At 32.8% G+C, this 20562-nt stretch overlaps 1 protein-coding gene and 1 long non-coding RNA gene across 2 annotated transcripts; one reads left to right on the top strand and one right to left on the bottom strand.

Moving 5' to 3' along the window:
- Positions 1–10401: 10401 nt before the first annotated feature.
- LOC130469362 (uncharacterized) lies at positions 10402–12885 on the bottom strand. The gene is made up of 2 exons (XR_008929857.1): positions 12504–12885; positions 10402–11299 (listed from the first exon to the last, which is right to left on the bottom strand). It is a non-coding gene; the product is annotated as an uncharacterized lncRNA (long non-coding RNA).
- Positions 12886–16390: 3505 nt separating this feature from the next.
- LOC110786109 (dehydrin COR47) lies at positions 16391–20186 on the top strand. Its single transcript, XM_021990629.2, has 2 exons — positions 16391–16783; positions 19479–20186. The coding sequence occupies exons 1-2, from the start codon at positions 16562–16564 to the stop codon at positions 19929–19931; spliced, it is 675 nt and encodes a 224-aa protein (XP_021846321.1). The 5' UTR covers positions 16391–16561; the 3' UTR covers positions 19932–20186.
- Positions 20187–20562: the final 376 nt, after the last annotated feature.

Below are 20562 nucleotides of genomic sequence, written 5' to 3' on the forward strand. Positions count from 1 at the left end.
AGGTGATAATAGGGTCGTTCTTGTTCCATTCGGTATGGGTTGGGTTTTATCTGAAATAATTATATACTTACATTCGAATGAGGCCACTTTCCTTCTGGTTAATAATTCGGTTTAGGTTTGAGTTTGGTGCCAACAAGCTTATTATGAATATTGGATCAATCTCGTACAACATGTGTGATTTATGTAAAGTGCAACCAATACTATTTATTTGTCAATATGTTTTTACCTTGTGGACAAATGGCTAAAAAAGTGTCATATAGATTCGTAGTCTTAGTTGTACATTGACGATGAATATACTCCAGAGAATTGGGGTCAGCCCGGTCAGGTAAATTTGTGCATACGAGACAAGTGTTTTTTGTCTTTCACTGATTAATTTCTTGTTGTTAGCTTGGCGATGAATATACTAAAGAGAATTTGAGTCATGTCAAGACGAGTGGCTTTTGACTTTGGCTGAGTAATTTCTCTTTGCCTATCCCTATTACTAAACAATTTTTACAATAAAAAGTTACAAACCGTTGTTGTAGAAGTTGTGTTGTTCCAAAATCCAAAGGAACAACATGGGGAAAAATATGTCAAAGCACGTCGCAATAGGTATGGGGACAGTCTTTGCAAACCATGCACTTTTGGTTTTGGTCCATACTCTAATAAATTATTAATCTCTAATTCTCTACTCTATTGAGAACTTGGTGTTCCTCTATTATATTTATAGGGTACACCGTATATCTTTACTCTTGACTAAAAGTGTCAAATGAGAGTGAGGGATAGCTCAGTTGGTTAGAGCTTCCATCTCGGTTTCAGGTGATCATGGGATCGATTCATCCCCGCCCTTGTGGTTCATTTACACCCAAAAAAAAAAAAAAACTAAAAAGGTCAAATTTGTTTAAAGGAAAAAGAAAAAAAAAACTATAAAAGATAATTTCAAACAAAAAAGTACCTACATTTATCTATGAAATTATTTATCTTTCTAGTTTTTCATACTCCCTCCGTATTTTTTTAAGAGATACACTTGGTCGGGCACGGGTATTAAGAAAAATAATTGAATGAAATAAAATAATAAATCAAGTGGGGTTGGATGGATATTTTAATAATTAAATATGTGGGGACCATGTCATTTTGGTGGGTGGAGGGTGGGGTGGGTTTATGAAAATATTTGTTTAATAGGATGGTGGGTGATAGGGTATATTAGATGTATTATTTAATTAGATGGTGGGGTTGATAAGTTACTAAAAATGGCAAGTGTATCTCTTAAATAAATACGACCGGAAAAGGCAAGTGTATCTCTTAAAAAAATACGGAGGGAATATAAAATATAACTCACGCATATAATACGTACATGTATATTAGTATAGTACTCCCTCCATTTCTTTTTGTTGTATCCGTTTTCATTTTAAGCGTTTCTTTTTGTTGTATCCGTTTCTATTTTTGGACATACATCTATATATATTATACTAAAAGAGAGGAAATCAATGTGGTGATGACAAATGTCACTCATTGATTGGCCTCTCTTTTAGATATAAAAAAATTAAAAAATAAAATAATTGATTGTAAATTATTTTGTTACCCTTTTACCCAATAAAGATTTGATTCTATTTTCCTAAAAAAAAAAGATATCATTCTATACATGAGGAATACTATATAAAATCTGTTTTTATATTTTGGTAACAAATATAACAATATATGCTTATATTTTTATTAAAAAAATTAATCCATTTTACGGATTACGTAGTAGGATATTTACAAAAAATAATTAATGTAATCTACCGGTTTGTACTTACATAATTAGAATACAAATAAATTAGAAAAACAACGAAGTGTGAATATAGTATAAAAAAGGTTACTATAATACTATATAATATTTTAACAACTAAATTTGATAATTATAAGTAATATTGTATTACTTTAAAAAAGAAAGTACGGAGTATTGTAACTTCCTTAAACACGAGAAAAACTTGCGTAACCTTATCTATCTATTACTCTACTATGTAACTCCTCAATTTTTAAAATTTTGCAACTCTTTTGTTTTTACACTAACTACTAAATTCACACATCTCTGTAATTTTAATGTTATTTGGTGAATTTTAATATAGATGATGAACATATTCATGTACTCCCTCCATTCCTTTTTGTTCTTCCCATTTCTATTTCGGGCGTTCCTATATGTTCTTCCCATTTCCTTTCTTGGACATACCTTTTTACCATAAAATTCCCCACCATTCCTTTATTTAATTCATTCACATTTCCCTATTCACCCACTCAACCCCACTTTTATGATTTTTTATTACTTTATTAAAAATATCTTCTCTCTCCTTCATTTCTTTATTATTTTCCTTTACTACTTTATTACTTTCTCTTACATTCAATCATTACTCTTACACTCAATCATTACAAGATTCCATTTTCTTAATTTCCACACCAATTCCCAAATGGGAAGAACATAAAGGAACAGAGGGAGTAATATTTAGTCATTTTGTTGGATTTGTCTAAATATTTACATAATACTTACATAATACAAATTTAATACCCATATCATAATAAAAATTTAATAAAATGACTAACTGTATGTATATATTGTCAATTTGTATTTAAAATATGTGTCTTATATTGACCGTGGATATGTATACGAATATTTATCTTTGCTTTAATATTCAAAGTAGTATTTATCAAGGTTTTGTAAAAGATGATTATTGAAAAAAAAAATTGTTCTATATAAAAATGTCTCTCTCTCTAACTCCCTATCTTATACTTTATTCTATATAAAAAATATTCACTATATCCCATCATACCTATTTTCCTATTAGATTATATAATATAATCTTACAATAACTTATCGCATAAAACTCCATGAATATACTATTACAACAATTAAATCCGGACGGAGAGAGTACATATTATAATGTTTTGTTTATTTAATCAATTATTCTAATAAGATACTGCAATTGAAGAAGACTCAGTAGTAGAATTTTAAAAATCAAAACTCTCTCACCAAAAAAAATTGAGTCATGGAGTGGGTTTGAGGCAAGTGTGGATACACGTGTAGGTGATAGATTGGGGATGAGTTTTACTTTTAACCCGTTAGAAGGAGATTGGGAGGGGTGAGTACTTTTCCCATCGTGGGTGACGGGAATACAGATAAGAATTTTGGACGAGTACGAGTGTGGAGACTCCGACCAGCTTCAAAGTCATGACTAGCTGAATAAATAAAATAGTGGAGTAGTTGTTAAGTGCTCGGATAATGATATAAATATGACTATCAAAGTAAAGATGGATGAGAATAACACTATGATTGATTGATTGACACATGTGACCATCAAAGTAAAGGATGGATGAGAATAATACTATGATTGACACATGTGATGAATAAAGATGAAAATAACTTTGTCTAAGTACCTTTATTTGACTTTATTTTTATGATAAACAAGATACCGAATGGGGAAATAGAAAAAAAAATTATCATTATTTTTAATTAAAAGAATATCTATAAGGTTGTGTCCAAAGTATAGTGTAACCAGATAACCAAATTGAGATTTGAGTTTTAAAATTCAAAATTCTCTTACCAAAACATAATGTTGAGTTCAGCCGTTTAGGGCTAGGCTTGACACATATGATGAGTGGGGATGAAAATAATTTGTTCTATGTACCTTTACTTGTTTTTATTTTTTAATAAGTAAGACCAAATGGGCAATAAAAATTTATCCATCATTAGTTTTAATTAGGAGAATGTCCATAAGCTATATGTGTCCAAATTATAATGTAATCAGACAACAATATTGTCAAATACTCTAGAATAGAGTTTTAAAATAAACTCTCCTACCAAAAAATAATGTCGGGTTCAGTCGTCTAGGGGTAGGTTTGACACGTGTGATGAATATGGAGGAAAATAATTTTGTCTATGTACCCTTATTTGGTTCTTTTTTTAAATAAATAAGACACCGAATAGTGAATAAAAAATTTATCCATCATTAATTTTAATTAATTAGGAAAATATCTATAAGTTATATGTGTCTAAAGTATAATGTAACCAGACAACCAAATTGTCTAATACTCTTAGAGTTTTAAAATTCAAAGCTCTCTTATCAAAAAATAATGTCGGGTCAAGCCGTCCAGGGCTTGGTTTGAGGCGGGTGTAGATACACGGACGGGATGAAACGGGGTTAATTTTATTTTTTGCTTTCGAGGCGGGAATAGGACTGGAATGAGTATGACACCTATCGTGGTGACGGGCATGTGAATGAGAATTTCAGGCTGTGTTGAGGGACCAACATCACCCCGCTTCGAAAATATCTCTAGCTGAATAAAATATATGGTGGGGTAGGTGTTAAATGATCGGGTAATGATTTAGATGATTTATGAATTAAGTGGGTATGACTATCGAAGTAAAGAATGGATGCGAATAAATTTATGTTTGACATGGTTTGTTATGAAAGAGGAAGAACGTAAATCTATCTACGTGCCCTTATTTTATTATTTTGAATTTGTTAAATAAATAAGACATGGAATGAGCAGTAACATACCGAGAAATCATTAGTTTAAGAAGAAAATTATCTATAAGCTCTATTTCGATGATAATTGTCTATAGTTATAGTTTAGATATGCAAATTTAATATTCATATCATAAATCGTGCATCGAATGGGGCGAGTTTGAATCGATTGGATTTGAGAACACTCACCTCCTAATTATGTATGTCACTTTTTTTATATTTTCATCTATATTATAGCTAAAACAATCAATTTTAATACTTCGTAATAAACTTATGTCAATATATTTAAAAGTTAGTTGAAAAGAAAAGTGGATTATTTATCGAATATGGGGATGTCAGTGGGTTTTTTGGGAGATCCCCCCGTGCATCCTTCCCAAGTGGGGCGGGGTTGAAAAAAGTTTGGTGGGTGACGGGGTTAAAAAATGAATTCGTCACAGGTGACGACGGGGCGATGGTGGATTTTAGATTGGACCTGTCTGCGTCGTTAATCTTCATCTAATTGATTATATATATATATTTTAAAAAAACTCTTATAAAAAAAAGAGTTGAACCTAAGGATGGGTTTGAGGCGGGTGTGGGTATACCGGGGGGGGGGGGGGGGTGATGATTGGGGATGAAATTTATTTTGTACCTCTCGAGACGTGGATTGGGAGTGGTGGCTATCGTTCCTATTGTTGATGGAGAAGATGGGGAAGAGAATTGTTGGTGGATACGTGTCTGCAGAGCCAACCCCGCCTCAAGTCATCTCTAAATGAATAAAGTGGTGTATGTAGGTGCTAAGTGATCAGGTAATGAGGTTGATGAGGTGACCGTGCGAGTATTAAGTAGGTATTACTATCCAATTAGTAAAAGGTAAACGAAATAATTTTATGCTTGACACAAGTGGGAATAATTTATTTTTTTATATATCTACCCTTATTTGTTTTAATAAATAAGAAATTGAATGAGCAACAACAAATTTATCCATCCTTAGTTTTAATTTGGTTAGTTTTAATTTGGAAAATATCCATAAGTACTATTTTGATGATATTGTCTACCAGATTTCATACAAATTTATATTTAGATGATTATATCGTGCATCGCACGTGTATTATACTAGTTTTATCCTAAAATACCCTTACATTTCTATCTAATTACCAAAATACCTAAAGATTCTACCCATATTCCCACCTAAATTTCCCCACCCCTATTATTTAATTCTTTTCCCTTCCCCATATACCCACTCTTTCACCTCCTTTATCAACCATCATTATCACTCATCTCTCTTACCTTATTTCTTTATTATTTTCTCTCTTCTTTTTTTATTATAATCTCTTACATACAATCATTTTTCTTACACCCAATCATTACACTTATACCAATACAAACCAAGATTCCAATTTTCTTAAAAACTCTCCACTTTCTGAAATGGATACATCAAAAAGAAATGGAGGGAGTAGTATATCATTAGTTGACCGACAACTTTTGTGTAAGACCGCCTTACCGGAAAGACCACTTTTGTTGCTTAACTAATTGGTTCAATTTCTTAACTAATTGGTTACATTAATTAATTGATTCAATTGCTTAACTAATTAATTCCTTTGCTTAACTAATTGGTTTCAGTGCTTAACTAATTAGTTCAAGTGCTTAACTAATTGGTTCCATTGCTTAACTTATATGATACCAAGTTGGTCTTTTGGGTAAGACCGCCTTATAGAAAAACTTGTATTAGTTGACCAGGTAGCAAAAATCTGTTCATGAATCTTTTAGTTGCAACAAGAATCAAATTAACTACCAAATTTGTCAGTAATTATTTGATGTTTATGAATGATAATCACATTAATATGAAAATAAGTCATCTGCATATGTCAATTAATATGGAAAGATGACATTTAGGAGGAACAGGTACAACAACTTTGCTACCTAAACTCAATCCCCATTCCGGGTAGTTTTCATCAATTTTATGGAGTACACCATTTTCACCCTAAATAAGTAAATAGAATAATGAAAAAGACGTCAAAATATAAGCGACATGTTTCTTGTGAGTTTGTACTTGTTTCGCATGATAAAATTTGAATTGGTAACCATGTGTTTCCAAATGATTGCCTAGCTTTTATCGTGTTCACAAATTCTTATTTACAAAGGGTTGTACAATAAATATTGTATACCGGAGTAAAAGTTAACTCAAAATGATTAAAAGTTAAGCTTATATATGTAAAAGTTATCTATTTATAAGTGATTTTTTTTTCCCATTTTAATAAAACTTATTTCTTCAAAATCACTAATAATGTATAAAATCAATCATTTAACTCTTTAAAATATTTATCTATCAATTTTTTTTAGTAATATAAAAGTTAATTAAAACTAGGTTAAAGTTACAAAAAAATGAGTAAAAGTTATCTTGGTGTACAATAAATTTATTGTACACCTTGTGCGCGCAAGACCTTTTGTGTCGTGTTTATCTCACATTCTTGATGTTTTCCGTAACAAATCCTAAAATAAAATGGGTGTAATCTATGAATAGATATACTTGTATATACGAACTACTTAGGTTTTGTTCTCTTCACGTATAATGGTCTACTGTATTTTTTTAGTTTTCGGTCTGTTGAGGGTTGATTCCTTCTAGTTTGGTTTTGTTTGGTCTGAATGTTTTCTTGTTTTTTCTGATATGGTCTTATTTTTTTGGTCAGATCTGAGTTTTTCTTGTCTGGTTTAATTTTAACAAGATTAGGTAATGAGCAATAAGAATAAGGTGAAGAAAATATAGTCTTACTTACTATAGAAGATCAACACCTGTCACACCACATCAATTTTCAAAAGTCAATCAATAGTAACTCCAAAACATCATAAGAACATTAATTTTCACCTTTAATTGATCAAATAAATGTTAAATGATACTACGTACTCCTTCCGTTTCAGAAAGTTTTTTACGCTTTGAAAAATGTGTCCAAAGTATAAAAATTTTGACAGTAAATTTTCATCATTATATACATCAAAACGTTACATGTAAGATCTTGTTAGATTGGTCCCGGGGTGTATTTTCAGAATATCAAATTTTTATAATTTTTTCACATACAAAATTGAATATATTAGTAGTTAAATATTGCATTGGAGTTCGTACAAATTATAACTGCAAATATTTTTTAGATAGTACAAATGAAGCATTAATAAATAATAATGGTGTGATCTAAAACGAGATCAAGAGGCAAACAAAATGCTGGCGTTCCATGAATGTGCAGACCACAAAGGAGTACAAGCTACAAAATTCATGTGGCACCGCCTCCATCGCTACCCGTAATCATTTCATTAACTAGTGAGTAAAGTAGTTTATTAATTTATTAACTACTACTCCGTATTAAGTCCATTGTCAAAACTCAATAATTATATAGGCTGAAAAAAAGACAATAATATATTTGCAAGATCTGAGCCGTGAAGTATGGAAATAAATCAAATAATGATCGATGTCTTTTTCATGCTAGGCCAATATTATCCTCATGTACACTATTATGAATGAAAAACCTTTGGCTTGAATGTTGATTAGTATGACATAGACCTGATTAAAAGACGGGCTAGGCCAAATCTTAAACAATCAGTCCGTGTGTCGGGTCGTGGTGAGCTAAAATTCGGACCGGTTTTTTCATGCCCAAGCCCGCTATTTCGGGCCTAAAACATCGGGTTTTTCTGGCTATTTTCGGGACGGGTCAAATTTATAACTAAAAATGTAGTTTTTACGTTCCCAAACTCATCAATTTTTTTAAGTTTTCGGGTCGGGTCCGAAAACCGGGCCTAAAAAATCTGCCCAAACCGCCAAATTTTGGGTCGGGCTCATGTTGATCACGTCTAGATGACAATTTGATGTTGGAATAATGAGAAGAAATAAATGAAGAAATTAAACTATACACAAATATTTAAGGTGATTCACTTTAGCTTCAATGAGCTACATCCACCATAGGGGAGGGTTTGGAGCTTGTATTGCTCTTCAATGGAGAAAGAATTACAAAGAGGAATTCTCAAATGTGAAGAAGAGAGAATTATATGTATGCTTAGATCTAGGGTTTCAACCTCACTTGTGTTTCCCCTCTCTTAATGCTGAAAATCTTATTACATTTGGTATTTATAGTGTTAGACATCAAACAATCTAAGGGACAAGAAAAGGCCACGTCGGTTGAATCTTGTGGAGAAGAAAACAGTTCACCCGCAGGATTCTGTCAGACCTATAGAAGGTTTGGTCGAACCAAGGTCGGGTTTGGCCAAACCAACCCAAAATTCGGCCGAACCTCCAGAATCTACAAGCTATTGATTTTTTTTCTTGTTCGGTCGAACCATCAAAGGGTTTAGCCGAACTTCCAATAGGTTTGGTCAAACCTCAAACAGGTTTGGCAGAACCTCCCATGCTTCAGGACAACTTCTTGTAAAATAGTCATAACTCCCTCATTTCTCATCCAAATGAGCTTTGACCATGCGTTGGAAATATATTGAACCAAGCTTTCACCTCCAACTTGAATCAACTCAATCTAATGAGTAGAACATGAAATTTAATTAGTAAGCACTAAAATCAATTACTTAGACAACAGAATCAATTAGTTAAGCACCAGAACTAATTAGTTAAGCAATCAGACCAATTAGTTAAGCAATGAAACTTACTAGTAAAGCAATGGAACGAATTAATTAAGCAATATAACTAATTAGTTAAGTAATGGAACTAATATGTTTACCCTTATTAAGCCTGAAAATCAATTAGTTAAGCAATGTAACCAATTAGTTGAGCAATGGAGCCAATTAATCAAGAAATGAAACAAATTAGTTAAAGCAATGGAACCAATTAATTCAATTAGTCATACTTGAAATTCAATTAGTTAAGAAATAGAACGAATTAGTTAAGCAGTGGGACGAATTAGAATGGAACTAATTAGTTAAGAAATTGAACCAATTAGTTAATCAATGGAATGAATTAGTTAAAGCAATGAAACTGATTAGTTAAGCCATTGAACCAATTAGTTAATCAATGGAACGAATTAGTTAAAACAATGGAACTAATTAGTTAAGAATTTGAATCAATAAGTTTACAGATATAAAGAAAGTATTTGTTAAGCTTAAAATTCAATTAGTTAAAGCAATGAAACTAATTAGTTAAACAACGGAATAAATTAGTTAAGCAATGGAACCAATAAGGCAATAAGTTACAGATATAAAGAAAATAGTTGTTGAGCAATTGAACCAATTAGTTAAACAACGAAACCAATTAGTTAAGCAATGTGACAAATTAGTTAAAGCCATGGAACCAATTATTTCAATTAGTTAAGCCTGAAATTCAATTAGTAAAGCAATGAAACCAATTAGTTAATTATAATTTTATTATAACTAAAACAAAATTAATTTTAACTAAAAGGAAATTATTCTTAACTAACACAACTGTAATTAAAACTAAAACAAAATTAATCTTAACTAAATTAATTTAATTATAACTAAAACAATAATTGATTAAAATGGAGAAAATTAAACTAAACCATTTCCCACTAGATTTTATTTTTATTTTTATCACGAACAAGAACAAGGACCCCAACTCCCCAAGTGTTGTCCCTATGCGATCATTCACCAACACGTCCGAGTCCGCCTTGATTTTATTAGCTTAGAACATTCCACCAATGTATGCTAGGATTAGTTGTTTATAGATCTAAGGTTGCACTAAAATACATATGAAAGACTTAAAGAGAAAGTAGATGAGTCTCTCATGCTATCAAACTACTTCAAACTCACACCAATTCAATTGTCCAAGGAGCAATTGCAAATAGCAGTACAAAACTGTAGGCAACGCCTAATTGTTGCCGACTTCAATAAACTAAAATGGAGCAAATAAATGGACACAACTACATACTTTGACATATTATGGCTATTGCAAGGTTCATCCGATTTCCAGAGGGGTACCTCCAAATTGAAAGAAATGTCAGTCTGAATTTACAACAAAACAATTAAGGATACAACTACACTCATTATTAAAAGAAGTTACAGTGAAACAATTACATTACATTAACGACATAAGTTACTTTCAATGAAACAAATAAAAAATATACGAAAAATTGATTCTAAAAATACAACCTTTAAGCGATCTGCTTAAAAATGGCTGACTTTATGTTTATCTAAGAATAACACAACCTTTTAGACCTATCTTCTTTTAAAAGGCTCCCCTCTGTAATAACTTGCTAAAATAGGTAATATGCTACAATATTTTTTAATCTTCTTGTTAATTATTTAAAGAAAAAATGTTTATTTTGTAAGGTTGGTTTTCATATTACCTATTGTAGCAAGTCATTTATGAGGGAAACCTTTTAAAATAAGACAGGTCCAAAAGGTTGTGTTATTCTTAGTTAAACGGAAAGTCAGCCCTATTTAAGCAGATCGCTTAAAGGTTATTTTTTTAGAATCAATTTTTCCAAAAATAAATGGTTATTATTTGTTAATCTAAAGATATAAATCATCACTGGGAAGCTACTAGCAGTGTGACACCACAATAATTCTTAAACAGGGGAGTACTTTGAATTCATGTCATCTTGCTGAATTTAAGTCAACTGACTCTACTAACCTAGATCTTCGCCTGCGCTTCCCATCACCAGTCAATTCTTCTGCAGCTTCATAGAATATTTACAATTTGGTTACGCAAAAGCAATCGCTTGTTGATGAAGTTTGTATATACAATCCATGTCTGAAATTTTTCAAGTGATCTTTCCTGTGAGGAACCCACAGATTCAAGCAGTTGATTTCCAAAAAGTTTCCACTCACGCCTATAGGCCGCAGATTCATCACTTTCAACTTGAATAAGTAGCTTCAAGTTTTGTTTGACACTCCTGTTTATAACCAAGGAACAATATGCTGATAAGTTGTAAAACAGTAAACAAAAAAAGGCTCATAGAGTGATGGAAGTATAATGATAATACTCGAGGAAGTCCCATGTGAACATTGAAAGACGGAAGTGGGTTTAAGGGATGATCCTTGAAAGACGGAAATCATGTATGATATAGGCAGAAAGACGGAAGTGGGTTTAAGGGATGAACATTGAAAGACGGAAGTGGGTTTAAGGGATGACCTTGAAAGACGGAAATCATGTATGATATAGGCAGAAAGACGGAAGTGGGTTTAAGGGATGAACATTGAAAGACGGAAGTGGGTTTAAGGGATGACCTTGAAAGACGGAAATCATGTATGATATAGGCAGAAAGACGGAAGTGGGTTTAAGGGATGAACATTGAAAGACGGAAGTGGGTTTAAGGGATGACCTTGAAAGACGGAAGTGGGTTTAAGGGATGAACATTGAAAGACGGAAGTGGGATGATTCAAAAGCTAACAAAAACTCAGTTGAAAGCAGAATACAACTTGGAAGATTACCAACAAAAAGTGAGATATAGGCACCCAAGCTAACTAGATTATTAGCTCCATCATATTCCTCATCCTGCCATGTTTCCCTTGTTTGTTCAAGATCATGCAATGTCCTGGTTACCTACATTACTATGATTATTCACAACTGTACGCTTTAAGGTCCATAGTTATTATGTGATGAGCAGTGACACAACTAAGTATTTGTTTTCTAACTCCATATCTATCATTAAGTAACCTTCAAACTCAACCAGACATGATTTCGGCCACTAGAAATTCTTTTGACATATTTTCGTCTACTATTTGCAAATTGTACTAAGACCTGATTACACACAGAAACAGGCATCACAAAGCTTAACTAAATAAAGCAAAATTATAACTAAATATGACCATAGATTGACTAATTCATACTGAAAACTAAACACAACACAAACATAACCAAATATGAGAAATCACTAATTAATTTAATTCATAACTAAGCATGCCACATACTAACTTACCACAAATCAAAACTAAAATTAACAAGGGATAACTAAAATATAAATTTAATCAATAATTTTATGCATATTCGAATGAATAACTTCAACTACATCACCATAATTAAGAAATATATGCGAAGGAACCGAAACCCTAGATCTGTGATTTGAGTGTGAAATTGAATATGAAAAATATACTTACATAATCTCAGAGAAACGGAAACGATGGTGCTTCTTGACATATCCGGTGGCTGGGGAGGATAGATCACTGGCGAGTGTGAGGACGGAGAGAGATCGGCGTTAAGATCGATGTAGCAGCCGCACACCACCGTCCACCTCCATCGTCTGATTTTCTTTGGTTTTTGAGCAGAGAAACAAGGAGAGGAGTTCCGTGGATTTCTGGTGGAGAAATGGTGGTTGTCTCCGGCGAGGGGAGAGAAATAAAGAGTCGCTCAGGAGTCGCTAGACCCGTCAAAAATTGACCCGACTCGAACCCGACCCGAAAATATTAGGTCTTGAACAAGATTTTATGACCCATAACCAGATTTTAATCGAACCCGAGCAACTTAAAAAGTAACGGATCAAAATCCAACCAAATCCGTTTTGAACCCGATCGATTGAAAATCATTATATTTATAGTAATAAATAAGTTTGTGAGAAAATTTAATCATAATAAACATGTTCTTTTTACCATTGTTATTTGTAATATGTTAATTTGTGCAAATATTTTGTATATGTATCACTTAAATTAATGAAAATATAATGCGCGTTTTAAAATCTCTCAATCCGTTGGGTCGACCCGAAACGGAAAATTTTGAGTTTTGAACAAGTATTTGTAAACCCGAACCCAAAAGTGACTGACCCGATTCAACCAAACCAAAAATAATTTTTTACAACCCGACCCGACCGACTCGTTTGACAGATTTACTCAGGACTAAATGGCAGGAGAGATGACGTTAATGAAAACAAGCTTAGATTTGCACGCCATGCGTGCACAGTGTAAGATATTGTTAATATTTTAAAACGACGATATATTTAAAACATAGTTGTGATAATTACATACTTAAAATTGAACAAACCAAATTCATAAGTAGTACACACTAATTATACACGCTTGAAGAAAATGAAATGACCAACTTAGATTAACTTTACAACCAACATCCTTCGAGCATGAGGATATTCCAAACACCTTATAGTCTTTGAGCATGAGGATATTCAAAAACACCCGGTACATGATCACCTATATCACATAAATAAATTAATTAATTAAAAATATAAATGACACTTTATTCTAAATAAGTGTTTGTTACCAAATAAAACTACGTAAATATCTATTAATGAAATAAAAAAAATCTAAAATTTTGAAGCATTGTGTATGCTTTAAGTGGGAGAGAAGGATTGTGAATTTGTGAAAAAATGCATGTTACAACGAAGTATTATGGCACCAAATTTTTTTGATGGTGTTACGATGAGCATTTGATGTCAAAAGTGTATATGATGCATTGACAATCCACTTTTACAAATGGACTTTAACTTCCTTTGATTGAAGTTATCATTATCATACCTATAAATAAACATGTCACATAATTTACAAATCAATTGATAGTAGTAGTTGATAAAAATTATAGAATTACGAAAACACCATACCATTGCACCAAGTTAATAGTAGTCGCATCTTTGTGTGTCATGTACAGTCGACTAAATCTCCCACTCGATAGAAATAAACTTGATATATATGTAAATTATTATAATGTCACATATAAATTATGTTTGTATCGCAAAGAAATAAGGGAAAAAAAGTCATACTATTGAAGTTCTTCGCTTGCAAGTCACATGTTATGTGGTCTTTTTTTTAAGAAGTTGCTTGCCGATATCCAATATGAAAGGTGTCCCAAATTGTCAGTCTTATTGCTATACAACTATACTTTTAAACAATAGAAAATTGTTAACTAATGTATTTGAATTATTTATGAGTTTGAATATGTAACTACTCTATAAATTTTTACATTACTCCTATTTTATAAAAAAATAACATAAAAATATTATCTTTGATCAAGAAAAAAAAAATCTTGTTTTAGTGACCCATTATTTTCCAGAGGAATCACATTGCCCGCATATACAACAATTCCCATAACATCTGCAAAAGAAACTATATATTTTATCAAATTTAATTTATAGGTTGTTAAATTGTAAATTGTAAATTGTGAATTTAGAAAAATACCTATTAATCGTTCTTTATATTTACTATAACCTTGAATTGCATGCAATCCCACACGATTATAATAAGTTGTTCGATAATCATCGTTATCTTCGTCGGACACGATATATTGTGTTTCTTTGGTTATTTGCAGTTGATATTGATGGGGCAGCATTTTAAATATTTCATCAGCGGGAATAACACTCACTCCTTCGATAATGTATACTAAACCTTCTTGTAGCCGACCAATGAAGGAGTCAACACCTTTGAGAAAAATAATGCATTGAATCGCTTTTCCCTTGATTCATGCATATATATATATAAAAAACCAAGTATTATTCATGGACATTTTATTTTCTGGAAAAAAGAAGAAGTTAGAATTGAATTGTTTGCTTACATTGGCGTCGACTAAAATGAACGTCCGTAGCTTCTTTCTTTACTTCAATCCTTGAACATCCAACAGTCGAACCAACCGTCATTTGACATTTAATCTTCTTACTGTCGGAAACAAACACATAAATGATGCATATATTTTCTTTTGAGACATGATAAAAATAAATCTTAGAGACTCAATTGGTACTACTACTTTCGTACTGGAGGGAAAAGGATAAACAAATAAATGTGAGTAGTATAATTAAAAGATGTTTCATAAAATGCCGGATGCTAAACTAATCACCAATGGATTTTAAATAGGAGTACTCCGTAAGATTTTATAATGTTACTTTCTCTTAATTATTTTAGTGGGTAGTTATTGTTTTAGTGGGAAGTTATTTTGCACGGTTGCTATACGCAACCTTTAATTACTTTGGCGCACCCCTGTAAAAAACCAGAAATACCCTTTTTAATTCTTTGGTTTCTGTATGAAATAGTTAACTATATTTTGTTCAATCTATATGAAATAGTTAACTCTATTTTGTTCAATCTATACGAAATAGTTAGTTCCACTATGTTCAATCTATGCGAAATAGCTAATTCTGTTTTGTTCAATCTGTACAAAATGGAAGTGTATATTTCATATAAGTTACATGAAGTGACTCGAAAAAAACAGAAAAAATGGATATTACCTCAATTCCAAGGTCTTCCAAGTAAAAAAAAACCGTCCATGTCAATCCAAATACGTATTCTAATTTTATCACGTACACGTTACACTAAAAAAATTCAAGTTTACGTGAACAAAAATAATAGGGGAAAAGGTTGAGAGAAAACAATAAAAGTGGGGGTTAGGTTTTTTTTTTTCAGAATAAAACAAATGAATGAAAAAAGGGGTGCGTCAAGTAAAATCATGTTGCACATAAGGAAGATCCCTCAAATCATATGCGTACCGTATTTAATTTATTTAATTAGTAAGATATAATATCTAAAAACTGCTCATATTTTTAGTAGGTAGTTAATTATCATGTTTTTTTTGTTTTTTTGAATATTGGTTTTTTTTTAATGCAAATTTTTTCTTCAATATTGGTAAGTGTGAGGTAACTGAATTTTGTCATCCTAAAAATTAGGTAGGTTAAAGTTACGTATTATAATTGAGTAAAGGGCATTTTTGTCAAGTGAAAATTCCCAACCATGAAAACGGTGTTCCCTTTAAAGTGTAACATAGATAGATATAGTGCGCGTGATGGGGAATATCTCCACTTTGATACCCACGCGCGCATCAGGCGTCTGACACAAGAGGTTTTTGTTAAAGTAATTAGAGGTGGGATCACCTGAAGAAGTCGGTTACAAGGTCGGTTACAAGGACAAATGGGATTCTTCCTGTCACGAATTAATTATAATTAATTAATTAAATTTATTAATATCAAAGAAAAAGAACCAAACAAAAGAGAAAAAGTTGATTTAAACTTGTTGATGTTAAAACCGCGTTAATTGAGAAGCAGCGTTATAAAAACCCTTTACACCTCTTCACACCAAAAAGGCAATCCGAATCGCTTCACTTGTACACAAACCCCATCCTATCCTACTATTTATACTAATACTCCCCTCTTACAATTTCCTATCATATTCTGAAATTCTTAATTATATTAATCTATCTTGATCTTTTGTTATCAAGTAAGTTATTAGCAAAGATGGCTGATGAGAGTATCAACTACAATGAGGCACCCGCTACCGTTGAGACTACCGATCGTGGTTTGTTTGATTTCATGAAGAAGAAGGATCACTCGTCCGATGTCGATGCCGTCGCCTCCGGTGTCGAAAAGGTTCACGTCTCCGAGCCTGTTGAGTGTAAGGAAGAGGACAGCAAACTTGTTCAGAAGTTCCATCGTTCCGACAGTTCTAGCTCTAGCTCTGTAAGTTAATTCATTTTTTGTAATTCTAATACTTGTATGTACGTAAGTCATTTTAGAGTTTTAATTTACGTACATACAAGTATTTCTTCAAATTAACTTCTTACCAGGCATAAGAGTCCTAATTTGACCTGAAATCCCTAATTAATTGCATCAAAATCGAATTACTTCAATTCAGACCCAAAATTAAAAGGCCCCAAATTGGGAGGAAATCCTAAATTTCGAATGAATTAAAATGGAGTGACAGAGGTTGCCGGTGAAGGATTAGTGGTCTCTGTCGCTGATCATCAGAATACCTCCGATGTCGTCGTCGATCATCTTTTTAGATCATCTTGAGTCAAAATTTGTTTTTTTTTAATTTCCCCTGTCTCTTTCATAAGTCATAACTAGGGGTGTTAATGAGCCGAGCCTGCTCGTGAACTATTTGATACTCGGCTCGCTAAAGCTCGGTCAAAGTTCGGCTCGGGCGGGCTCGACTCGAGCTCGGGTTCGGCTCGAGATCTTAACAAGCCAAGCCTGAGCTATCCTAAGCTCGGCTCGAAAGCTCGTGAGCAAGCTCGAGCTTTAATAATACTGTAATTTTTACTACTTAAGACTATCCCACATTGGTTATTGCAAAAGAATGAAAGAATGAGATGCATATAAATTAAACTCATATTGCAATAATCATACTTTATATGGGCCATTTGGTTTGTCAAGCTGAGGTGTTTCTCTTTGAAGCATTTCGTCAAGGTCTTGATGAGGAAATGGAAAGGGGTGCGAATGTAAAGTGACTAAAGGACTGACCCCCAAATGTGAGGATCTAAGAGTTCTTGATACACCAATTGCTGAAAATTCCTTCAGGGGAACGACCATTGGAGCTGCCATGACTGGTCTAAGGCTTATTATAGAACTATAGAAGGAATGAACATGAGATTTATTTGTTGGCAATATGGCATTCAACCAAATCTCAAACAATTGTGCACGTTGCATTACACTTTTGGAGGACAATTTAAAATAGAGAATCACATTTGTTAATGGCAGTAGTTGAGACTTTATTACTGACAAAGTTTCATTGTCCCATATCGGCAAAAGCAAATAAGTAGCCAACTAGAATCACTTATAAAACTAAATGACTATTAGGCTGTTTTGATATGGCATCAAATAATACCATTTATTGGGCCCTATAAAGTCTAATATTTTGTGTCTATTTTGGGCTTAGCTTATTTTGAATTGGGCTACAGTTATTCCTATGCTTGAACAAAGCACGAGCCGAATCGAGCTTGGTTTCGAGCCCGAGCTCGAGCCGAACCGAGCCTAGGTTCGAGCCCGAGTTCGAGCTCAGTTTTCAAGGCTCGTCGAGCTTCGAGCTCGAGCCGAGCCTAAGGTTAGAAGTTTCGAGCTCGAGCCGAGCTTGCCTAAGTTCGGTCTCGGCTCGGCTCGTTAACACCCCTAGTCATAACTCATAACCCCCGAGTAGTATTGGCCTATTGCCCTATTGGGTTACTCGGTTCCATAAAGTTTTTTTATTAAAAAAACAAAACAAAGAGTAAGCTAATTTGCTAAAAGATGCCCATCCATTTGGCTTTCCTGCCAAGTATTCTCAATTTCTAACGGGTGGCAGTAATGATACATTTAAACTACTACCTACGTTTTTACTTTTCGTCTTCTTTTTTGGTTTCAAAATATTTTTTATAATTTTTTTATATTATCATATAAAAAAATGCTTTAACATTCTATCAAAATTTATGTCAAATGATTAACCAACGCTCGTGATAACGTCACCTAATTTTAGTTTCCTGTTCTGTTCACCTTATTTACACTTATTTCAGTTCAGTTAAGTTCAGTTAAGTTCAGATAAGCTCAGGAAAAATAACGGTTGGCAAGTACAACTTATAACTAAAATAAGTTTTAATAAGTTCTGATAAGTTCAGTTAAGTTCAGATAAGTTCAGATAAGATAAGTTCAGGAAAAATAAGTGGAAATCAGGCGAATAAAACGCACTCTTATTTTTCTCGCAGCAACCAAGATTAAATTCACTTATTTAGTTTTTTTTACGAGATTATGAAGATTTCCAAATCTATGCATTTTAGCATTGTTTGTACGTGAAAATAAGTTTAGTGAGTCATGCTACATCATTTTAGCCACTCCTTTTCTCAAATGGGTAGGATCTCACAGTACTACAATCCGATTCTACTGATTCGATCTTACCTCCCTCACTGATCCTCATCCATCCAAAGTAGGATCCTGATCTTGACGACTTTAAAAGGTTAATAAAGAAAATATTATGACGATCCTAAGGGATGACAACCCTTAAAATATATAGAATATAAAATAATATATAAAGTGAAGTTAATTGAAGAGACAAAGTGTTATAAGTTAAATTTTTAACGTAATTTGTAACCAATTATAATTCATTAATATTTCTGTTTCTGAAAGATTGCCCCCATATATTTTATAAATATTTTTGATAGACTCTTACCTTATTTGGTCTGTGATCCAATACAATTTATCTCATACATCATTATTTATCTAACTAAATTACAAATCTAGCTACCTATTTACTTTGGGTATATCCAATTCTTAATAAAATCATTTTTGTATGTTTTCTAAAATGAGTGCTTAGTAGTTGTTTAGAAATTTGTGACAAAATCACATATTGATTAGCTTTCTATTAAAGTCTTATGACTAATAAGAAGTTTGACATGTAATTTCGCAGTCCGATGAAGAGGATGATGAAGAGAAGAAGAGGAGAAAGAAGGAAAAGAAAGAGAAAAAAGCAGGACTGAAAGAGAAGATTCATGAGAAATTAGGAGGACACAAGGATGAGCACGACGATACAAACGTGCCAATTGAGCAAATCCATGTGCAAGAGAATGTATACTCTGAACCATCTAATTATACTAAACCTGTCCAACATGATCACAACAAAGAGGAGGAAAAGAAGGGTGGTTTCCTTGACAAAATCAAGGAGAAACTCCCCGGTCAGCATAAGGATAAGGCCGCAGAGCCCGAGGTGGTTGTGTCGGTGCCGGTGGGCGAGCCGTGTGTCGAGGGAGATAAGGAGAAGAAGGGATTCTTGGAGAAGATCAAGGAGAAGATCCCTGGGTTTCACTCAAAGAATGAGGCTGAGGAGAAGAAGGATCATGAGGAGAAAAAAGAGGGATATTAAATTTAAATAATTGTTATGTTTAATAAGAATTAATTAGGTACTTTTTAAAAGTAATTGATGCTTTGTTTAAGGAAGGAAAAAAAAGGATGAGAGTTGTTATTTTCATTATTTGATTTGATTTGATTTGATTTGATTTGATGAATGCTTTGTAGTGATGTGAGTATTGTGGGGCTTTGAGGTTCAAAGTTTTTCATGATGTATATGCAAAGTGCAATTATTTGCTTATGGAATATATGAATGTTTTGTTTTTTTACACGTTATTATTGTTAAGGAATCAATGGATTTAGACTTTAGAGCATGTGAAATGTTTTTATACCTTGTCCCTTGCCTCGTTACAAATACCACGGAGAGTGAGGCTAGCAAGTTAAAACGCGGGTCAATAACGGAAAATCTAAAAACACAATTACAATTTTAAACAATTACATGTATGATTCCTTCGAAAATCCTCTTTGGAAGACTTCGAAGAAACAATCTGTTAAGATACATATTATATGACTCTTTGAATATTAAGGGACGGAGGGAGTAGCAACAGTGACGGCGCTAGGATCTCCTGGTCCGGCGGGAGGGGATGGCCTCATTAGGGATGATACAAGAAGAATGGTATGTGCTTTTACGCATAACATGGGGGTCT

This window comes from Spinacia oleracea, chromosome 3 (genome assembly GCF_020520425.1).
Source record: "Spinacia oleracea cultivar Varoflay chromosome 3, BTI_SOV_V1, whole genome shotgun sequence".
Classification (NCBI taxonomy): domain Eukaryota; kingdom Viridiplantae; phylum Streptophyta; class Magnoliopsida; order Caryophyllales; family Amaranthaceae; genus Spinacia; species Spinacia oleracea.